Below are 9,333 nucleotides of genomic sequence, written 5' to 3'. Positions count from 1 at the left end.
TACCACTTCATGATGTCACAAAATGAGTGTTTCGAGCTTTGCGAATGAAACAAAACTCAACTCCATGTCTGTTTTTGAGGAGGTAACAACATTTTAACGTTACGTAATACAGGATCTTTAACTACCCTTTGCTTTGACATATTCCACAGTATGACATTAAACTTGTTCGTCGCCATGGAGACAAGCTACTGACGCGACTAGGCCAGATTACAAACCGGATTGTACATTTTTGAGATACTTTTTGGGTGATAAAACATCTGTAACTGAACACATGTAAAATAAATATGATTAATGCCATGCTGTGGGACATTTCAGGCAAAGTAGTTAAAAAATGACATGGTATAGCTTTAGTTTCAGAAGTGTTTTTTTGTTTTTGTTTTTTTTTTTGGTTTTTGATTCAACTATGACGATATTTTCAAAGCATTTCAACATTTTTTTCATTTTACTTTGAGCTAAATTATATCAAGTAAGATTTTTTTTTTTTTGTTTGCAGAGAAAAAAAAGGATATATATTAAAATAAACCAATCAAAAATATGATAAAACATTACACAAATCAAGACCAACTAACTACATTTAGTCAAAATTACTAGAAATTCTGAATTCATTAAAAACCGTGAAGTGTTTTGCTGATTTTTTGGTTACTGGCATCAAAAGAAAGCAGCATCTAACAGTGAAAATAAATCACAAATAAAACTTAAACACTCCGGCTACAGTAAGCAACACTGTCCTAAAGTTAGTCAGAGAAAGTCCAACAGTGAGTTTGTGTAATCTGGTCCGAACAGTGTCAATAAGAAGGTTACGTGAGGCTAAAATATGATATTCCTGAGATGAACTGTCTATTGTGTTACACAGTAAAAGATGCTATGCTGAATGTTAAGGCAAAATCAAAAGTCTTTAGAGGTAAGAAGAACATTTTAAATATTAGAAAATAGACTGTACGTAGCCCTTTTATACTTATAACGTAAGCAAGCACCAATGCATGAATTCACATTGTCCAATTTGCAAATAAATAATTGGCGTAAAGTTGTTTTTTTGCTTTTTAGATGGAAAAGTTTTGACGCAAACCGCACATTGGTTTTGCAGCAATTTTGTCACTCCATTCTTGACATTTATAGTAATATTTCTAGTAAGTAATCACGTTATTCTGTCCCTAAAGACACAACGACGACATTTTAATTTCATTTTTGTAGCTGCTTCTAACGTTAAAAGAGCAATGTGTAACTTTTCTGGTGTTTTTTCTTATTCGTTTGCCTTGAATGTTCCACGTTTGACTTTTATATTCCTCAACGATCTCTTAAAAAACATGCCTCGTGTGTGATCTGGGCTGTCCGATCTGTAATTTTGATTAATTGTCTCCGTGGAGATAGATACAGTGTGTTTAAGCCATAGTGCGGAACATTTCAGGCAATGCGATAATGTCTGGGGGCAGCGACAAGGGGGTCCTGTGTCACCCCGAAACTTCATCTATCTAACTAGTATGAGCTCTTTAGCCCAATAATATGCATACTCTTAGCTTTTTTTTTGTCTTTTTTTAAATAATTTGATCTTAGTCTTGTTATTTTCTGTAATATAAAGCTAAATTAATAAAAGTCTAGGAAATAAGTTAGCGTGAAATTGCTTTTTGGTGACTATACAACATTATAAATCTGTGACTACTGTATATAAAGGCCTTATGCGGCATCAGATACTGAATCCAAGTGCTCCAAACCTCTATCAGTTCACAAACTCTCCGCTATTTGACATATATTTTAAAAGGCAAACCCATAGACTGTGTAAAAAAATGGACATCGCCCAGATCGATCAACTCCAGTCAAATTAAGCTCACGATTTTAGCAATAATAGGTGTGAATTTGGAATAGGATTGTTGTTGTTGTTATTGTTATTTATGGACGAAATGACTGAAGAAAACCACCAGGATCACGTAGACTGGGTTAATACGAATATTTAAGTCTGTGTTAATATGATGACGCGAAAGTGGCGTCGCGTCTTCGCTTTTTATTCCGTGTTTAGACGAGCGTTTTCGGGAGTAAATCTGTGCGCATACGGTGACGCAAAAGTGTGTGGAATTCGATGGGGTTTGTTTGTTTGTACTTAAAGCAACAAGGGCGTCTTTGGACATAGGGAAGTTTTCACGCCAAACATTTTCATCAGCTACTACAGCTTTCACAAATTTGTCGCGCCATCACCTGGTTCTTAAGGTCTCGTCCAGATCCGTCTGACTCGACTGTGACGAACTTTGACAGAGGTGATTGCAGATCCTTCTCTGTTCACTAAAAGTATCTCTGCAGATTCTTTACATTTGTTAGGAACCTCCTGTAAGTTTAGTTTTGTAAGTTTTGTTTCTGTATGTATGTGACGTAAACGCGTACACGACATGAGCGGATCTGATTAGAGTTTTGCGCGTCTTGGGCAGTGTGGAAGAAAACGCAACGGCGGAGCGTATTCAACTTTTCCACGGTTTCAGATTTTTGTGTTTTAAAGCCCCAAAAACGCCGTCACCGTCTAAACGAAAGGCACTTCTGATCAAAGATTTTGTAGTTTTTTTAGGCCCTATGATTAAAATGACAAGGCTCACCGTAGTTTCAAAGAGGGGTGACCTTTTTTTTTTTTTTAAAGGAACGTCAATCGGAGCCAAAGCCAATGGAGCCGGAAGCGTCCTCGTGCTCACTTCCTATTTGAATCACGGTATGCCCATTTTTATAAATACAGTCTATGGGTCAAACAGACGAGAGATTAACTAAAGCTTATTCTAACTGTTAACGTTACAGCATGAAGTACAGATAGTATTAAATACGTAGAAATCGATATAGAAGTTTTTATAATAGCGCTGCTTTTGATCCCTGGATAATAAAAATATATGTTATTTTACATAAACACAGCAAAACACAAATCAATAACTTCACAGCAAAAGTGTGTCCATGTTTAGTGAAGCAGCAGCAGCAGCATTCGTCCAGTAGCCTGTCTCCAGTGATATAACAGACCGGGGTTGTGGGTTCGATTCCCCCCAAAAAGTCACAAAGGCCATGTAAGTATAGGTCATGTAATACTTTAAAGTCTCGAAACAAAGTCCTCAATACATTTAGCCTGAGTTTTGAGCTTATAAATACATGTATATATCTATATAAAACATCTCATGAGTGATCGGAGTTTGGAGGTACAGCTGGAAAAGACGAGGAAACGTAGAATTAGCTCCAATAAAACTCTTCAGAAGTGTTAAAGCAGTAACTAAAAGGTTGATGTCTGGTCTAAAAAGATGATTTGTCGACCTTTCTTTTCCCAACTAATTGTTTTATGTTGATCCAAAGCAAATCATTTGGGTTTTATTTTTCTATTTAAAACCATTTTTCATAAATAATTTAAATCTAAACGTAGAGATGTAACGATATCCAAGTCTCACGAATCGATATCGTCACGGTATGAACCTCACGAATCGATATTTATTGCGATATCGTGGGAAAGTTCACGATCAGGGATGTAACAATATCGATATTTTCACGATATACATCTCACGGTACGATATTTATTTCGATATTTTATGGACAAAACTCTTAATGTGTGACTTTTTCCTCTTAAAAATGCCTTGGCAAGACTGAATCCAAAGAAATAAGACTTAAAAGTGCTTAGAACTTTTAGGTCTTAGTTGTTTTGTTTTTGATTCTTCTTGCAGTCTGCAATGGAATGGAGCAAAGGATTATGGTCTATGTAGTTCCCTCTGTTTTTTAAGATTGTAATTCGATATATTGTGATGGTCCACGATGTTATTGTGAGAACTTTGACAATACGATATCACGATATTTCGGTTATTGTTACATCCCTAGTAAACGGTGTATTTTATTGAATTTTTTCAAGTTAAGTTAAGTTCAAAATGTGTTAGGAGTCAGCTATCACCTTTAATTATAATTTTATACCATTTTTTTTTCTTAGTTTTGTCATTTTATTCAATTTATTTTCTTTTTGTCTGGTGGAGTCTGCAAATATTTGCTCTCCGACGAAAAGGACTGTGATTATGTGCAACTTTCTTTGAACCAAATCCTAAAACAAATCACAAGGTTTGTCAGGAAAATTTCAATTTGATTTCGTTCAGTCGTACAAATAATAATAACAGCTTGGACTCAGTTGTGGTAAGTTTTTTGCGATCGCCATTAAATGTAGTCAATTGCACTGCTTTGTGTACTGTAATTTTTGTTTCTGGACTCTTTTTTTGGAACTAATTTGGAGCTAATTTCCTGTCAACTTCAGCTGCTCTCCAAACTGCGCTCAGAGCTGGTGTCCACAGGTCGACGTTCAGCCCTCCTTCATGTTCTCCTTACGTCCTGCGCTCTTAAATGAGTCCGTCCCCTCGCCCATTCTTCCTCCCTCCACCTTCATCAGCTTCACATCGTCTCTTAGCGTCACCGCCATGTGATACGCGTAGGGCTTCAGCGTCAGCCCGTATATGTAGTCCATGGACGGCGGCCTGGAGGGGTCGGACGTAATGTCACACTGATGGGCTATGAGCGTGGTGAAGAGGAACAGCTGCAGCTTGGACAACTCTTCGCCGATGCACCTTCGCTTCCCCATAGAGAAGATGAGCACGCTGCTGGTCAGGTCTTTGTTCAGGGCGCCGTCGGGTGTCAGGAACCTCTCCGGTTTGAAGGTCTCGGGCTGGTCCCACGTTTCCGGGTCGTGGTTGATGGACCATTGGTTGATGAAGACGACGGTGTTCTTGGGCACGGCGAATCCGTTGATGGAGGTGTCCGCGGTGGTGGCGTGGGGGATGGTGAGCGGCACGAAGCTGGCCAGGCGCATGACCTCGTAGATGAACGCCATGACGTAAGGGAGGCGCGGCTGGTCCTCGAGGGAAGGGAGGCGATCGCGGCCCACGACTTTGTCCACCTCCTGCTGAAGGCGCTGCTGATGTTCTGGGTACCTGCTCGTAAAACACAGAGGTGGTTATCAACACCTGCCCTGATAACCCTGATAAAACAGTCTCTACTACTTCTTTTTTAAGTCATAATCATAATAATAGAGCTTTTTCACAACGACCGGAAGTGCTGCGATGAAGAGTAAAATCTGTGTATCATTCGTTCATTTGTTTTTCAATATAAAACCAAAAATAAGAAAATTAATCTTTGTTATCTGTCTCCAAAACCAGTCTCGGTCTGGTCCTCGGTCTGAATAAAACAGAAGTAATAAATTCAGTTCGAACTGAAGAAGCAGTTTGGATGAGCGGCGAAACGTCTTCAACCAAACTAACTTTCGTCCAGTTGACAGACTGAATTTTCTCCTCGCCGTGGATTCTACCAGGACGACTGAGGGATTCTTCACACAAGACTTTTTTGGACCTTTGAACCATTTCAAACTCTTCATTCGACTTGAATCGCAATAAATAACTGGAAAAATTAGGGTGTTTTAAAACTTTTGACCAATAGTGTAACTTCTATACACTCAATTTCTTCCGACTGCTCTCCGTAATTTTCATTTCCTGAAGGGAGCTGACCAAACAGTGTTCCTCTACAGATTACAGATTACAGACCCCAAAATGTAGTTTGTAACATAATCCATTAAATTACTTAAAGTGAGTAACGTAATCTGAATACTTTGGATTACTTGATTTGCTGTAGAGAAACAAAGACGAGGAAATCTTCACATAAGATGTTTTGTTTGATAAAAGAAAATAAAAAGACCAGACTTTACTGAACCAAATTAAAAATATTATTGATAGAAGACGAGGAGACACGGTCCATGCAGCACGATTTAGTCCTGTTGAAATCCTGTTTTAGACCTGGGTTTTAATCCTGGTTTGGACCTGGTTTAGACCTGGTTTAGACCTGGTTTAGTCCTAGTTTAGTCCCAGTTTAGACATGGTTTATATAATGAATAGTTGATCGTTGGTTTCATTCATAAACCCGTTTGTAGTCGTGTTTCTGTGTTTCTGCGTTGTCGTGCGTTGTCGTGCGTTGTCGTGCGTTGTCGTGCGTTGTCGTGCGTTGTCGTGCGTTGTCGTGCGTTGTCGTGCGTTGCCGTGCGTTGTCGTGCGTTGTCGTGCGTTGTCGTGCGTATCTGTGTCTCTGATCGTCACACCTGAGTCTGACTGAAGTGTTTATGGGAAAACGCTGACAGAGCACTTCCTCTTCGGCTCAGATCAGACTGCTCCACCTGTCTCAAAAACTACACCTCCCTCCCTCCTGGTTTAGGCCTGGTTTAGTCCTGGTTTAGTCCTGGTTTAGTCCTGCATTAGTCCTGGTTTAGACCTGGTTTTAGACCTGGTTTAGACCTGGTTTAGTCCTGGTTTAAACCTGGTTTAGACCTGGTTTAGTCCTGGTTTAAGACCTGTTTAGTCCTGTTTAGACCTGGTTTAGACCTGGTTTAGTCCTGGTTTAGACCTGGTTTAGTCCTGGTTTAGACCTGGTTTAGTCCTGGTTTAGACCTGGTTTAGTCCTGGTTTAGACCTGGTTTAGACCTGGTCCTGGTTTTAGTCCTGGTTTAGACCTGGTTTAGACCTGGTTTAGTCCTGGTTTAGACCTGTTTTAGACCTGTTTAGTCCTGGTTTAGTCCTGGTTTAGACCTGGTTTAGACCTGGTTTAGTCCTGGTTAAGACCTGGTTTAGTCCTGGTTTAGACCTGGTTTAGACCTGGTTTAGACCTGGTTTAGTCCTGGTTTAGCCCTGGTTTAGTCCTGGTTTAGACCTGGTTTAGACCTGGTTTAGTGGTTTACCTGCCTGGTTTAGACCTGTTTACCTGGTTTTCCTGGTTTAGTCCTGGTTTAGACCTGGTTTAGACCTGGTTTAGTCCTGGTTTAGCCTGGTTTAGACCTGGTTTAGTCCTGGTTTAGACCTGGTTTAGTCCTGGTTTACCTGGTTTAGTCCTGGTTTAGTCCTGGTTTTAGTCCTGTTTAGTCTGGTTTAGCCCTGATTTAGACCTGGTTTAGACTTGGTTTAGACCTGGTTTAGTCTGGTTTAGACCTGGTTTAGACCTGGTTTAGTCCTGGTTTAGTCCTGGTTTAGACCCTGGTTTAGACCTGGTTTAGACCTGGTTTAGTCCTGGTTTAGTCCTGGTTTAGAGACCTGGTTTTAACCTGGTTTAGACCTGGTTTAGTCCTGGTTTTAGACCTAGTTTAGACCTGGTTTTAGACCTAGTTTAGACCTGGTTTTAGACCTGGTTTAGACTTGGTTTAGTCCTGGTTTAGACCTAGTTTAGACCTGGTTTTAGACCTGGTTTAGACTTGGTTTAGTCCTGGTTTTAGACCTAGTTTAGACCTGGTTTAGTCCTGGTTTAGGTCTAAACTCTCTGCATATTCCTCCTCACCTCTTCATCCTCTCACACTCCCTCCTCTTTAACTCTTTAACTCTTTAACTCTTTAACTCTTTAATTCTCTGTCTCATTTTCTTTTCTTTTTTCATTCTTAAAACCCAACACTTCCTCTCGAAATAAAACTCACACCAAACGTGTATTTTGAGTCGTGCACTTTCGGTTTTCAGTCACACTCTGGCAGCTTGTGTTTATTTATTTTTCCTGTGTTCACCGCGCTCATTCATGCGGCGACGTAACAGATTCAAAGTCCATTCATTGACAAAAACCTGCACGGCCCTGGACGCAGGCGTGTCACAATCTGCAGTCAGTGTCAAGAAACAGATGCGAACGTTGCTTTATTTGAGCTTAAATCGTGGTTTGATTTTGGACACTTTTATGCCAAATGAGACGAGAGATGTGAGACAGAAAAAAGTGCTCAAAGTGTGTGAGATGCACCATTAAAACACTTAAAAATGCACTTTTGTTCATTTAAAATTATGCATAATCTTGTGAGCTTCGAGTCGTGTTAGAATGTCGTGTTGTGTTCTGTTTCATTCACGAATATTCAAGCCATAAATACTTATATGTTAGAGTAATTTTATTTATTTTTAGTCTGTCTGCATCCCCCAAAAAAGCTCAAAATAAATGCTCTGAAGCTTTAGTTTTCAAGTTAACAGCTCCTATTTTTACCTTTTGTTTAGCAGAAATGGGCAGTTCTTGGGCTGAAATGACCCCCCAAAAAAAAAACAACACATTTCCACATGACATCACAAGGTGGAACAGAGTGTTTGAGAGAAAAACTCAGCCTAAATCTGCAGAGTTTGTGAGTTAAACATGAGTGAATGAAACAAAACACAACTCCAGCTCTGTTTGTGATGAGGAAACATCAGAGCTTAAATCATAAATCGTGTGACTTGAGCTCTTTAAGACACTGACCTGATGAGGATGAGGATGATCCACTGCAGCGCCGTGGACAGCGTGTCCTGACTCGCCCCGAACACGTCTCCCACAGTCGGCGTGACAAAGTCTTTCTCCAGCGTGATGCCGGAGCGGTCCCGCAGATTGTCCAGCGCCACGATGTACGCGTCGGTCATGTCCCGTATGGTCCCGGGCTCCATGGTCTTGCGGTGCTCCATCACTTTGTCTCGGATGAACGTGCAGAACTCCAGGTTCAGGCTCTTGAAGTCGTCGAAGATGGTCTTGATGGGGTTTGGGAAGTACTGCAGCCACGGCATCACGTCCACGATGCTGCCCGCGCCCACGGTCTTAGTGAACTGGTCGTTTCTTCCCACCACCTGCTGGAACTCCTCATCCTCGTAGGAGTAGCGCTTCCCGAAGCACAGCGCGCTCATGATGTTGGCCGTGGACACCACCAGATACGTCATAGGGACAAAGTAGCGCTTCTCCTGAGTCTTTTCCACGAACAGCTGCAGAAGTTCTCTGAACTCAGACAAAACGTGACGCTCAAACGTTATCTTGGTCTCGGGGTTGCCCTGGTAAAACATGCGCAGTGTGGAGTGGGAGATCTTACGGTGCACCTTCCACCAGTCTGAGGCGGTGTTGAACGCGACCCCGTTGCCCTCAGAGACGTACCTGAACGAGGTAAAGTTCGGTCTCCCCGCAAAGTCCTGCCCCTGTTTGACCAGCGCCTGTCTGATGGAGTTTCCGTTCAGAACCACCACGGGCCAGGAGCCCAGTTTAATCTGGAAAACGTCTCCGTATTTGTGGGACAGACGCGCAAAGTACTCGTGCGGCGCACTGCCCATCTGAGCCGCGTTCCCGATGATGGGCCACGAGAAGGGTCCCGGGAGCGAGGGGAGCGTGGGTCCCGGGAGCGAGAGCCTCGGGGTCCAGGCGCGCAGCCGGAGCCAGCGCCACAAGTGCGCGGTGAACAGCAGCATGACGCACGAGAGCAGCAGCGCGCGGGGGGTCGCGGGATGGAGGCTTTCGGCCGACAGGTCCATGATGGACACGCGGGGCATGTGCAGAGACCACATGAGGAGATGAGAGGAGCGGCGCGGGAGAGGCTGAAGAGAGCGTGCAGTGCGTCAGAGTCTCATG

General features: G+C 42.1%; 1 protein-coding gene across 1 annotated transcript in view; it reads right to left on the bottom strand.

Annotated features, from left to right (window-relative positions):
• Positions 1 to 2,802: 2,802 nt before the first annotated feature.
• Positions 2,803 to 9,333, bottom strand: part of LOC110168524 (cytochrome P450 1B1) — a 6,669-nt gene continuing 138 nt past the window's right edge. The window contains exons 1-2 of the mRNA XM_055162495.1: positions 8,209 to 9,333; positions 2,803 to 4,910 (exon numbers count right to left, since the gene is read on the bottom strand). The exon at positions 8,209 to 9,333 is cut by the window's right edge and continues 138 nt beyond it. Coding sequence (XP_055018470.1) covers positions 4,286 to 4,910; positions 8,209 to 9,269 — 1,686 coding nt within the window. The 5' untranslated portion in view covers positions 9,270 to 9,333 and the 3' untranslated portion in view covers positions 2,803 to 4,285. The remainder of the gene's footprint in view (positions 4,911 to 8,208) is intronic.

The sequence above is a fragment of the Boleophthalmus pectinirostris genome, unplaced genomic scaffold (assembly GCF_026225935.1).
Source record: "Boleophthalmus pectinirostris isolate CB_2022bp ecotype Guang Dong unplaced genomic scaffold, ASM2622593v1 HiC_scaffold_5, whole genome shotgun sequence".
In the NCBI taxonomy this organism is placed as follows: domain Eukaryota; kingdom Metazoa; phylum Chordata; class Actinopteri; order Gobiiformes; family Gobiidae; genus Boleophthalmus; species Boleophthalmus pectinirostris.
This window is presented reverse-complemented; position numbering and strand designations above follow the sequence as displayed.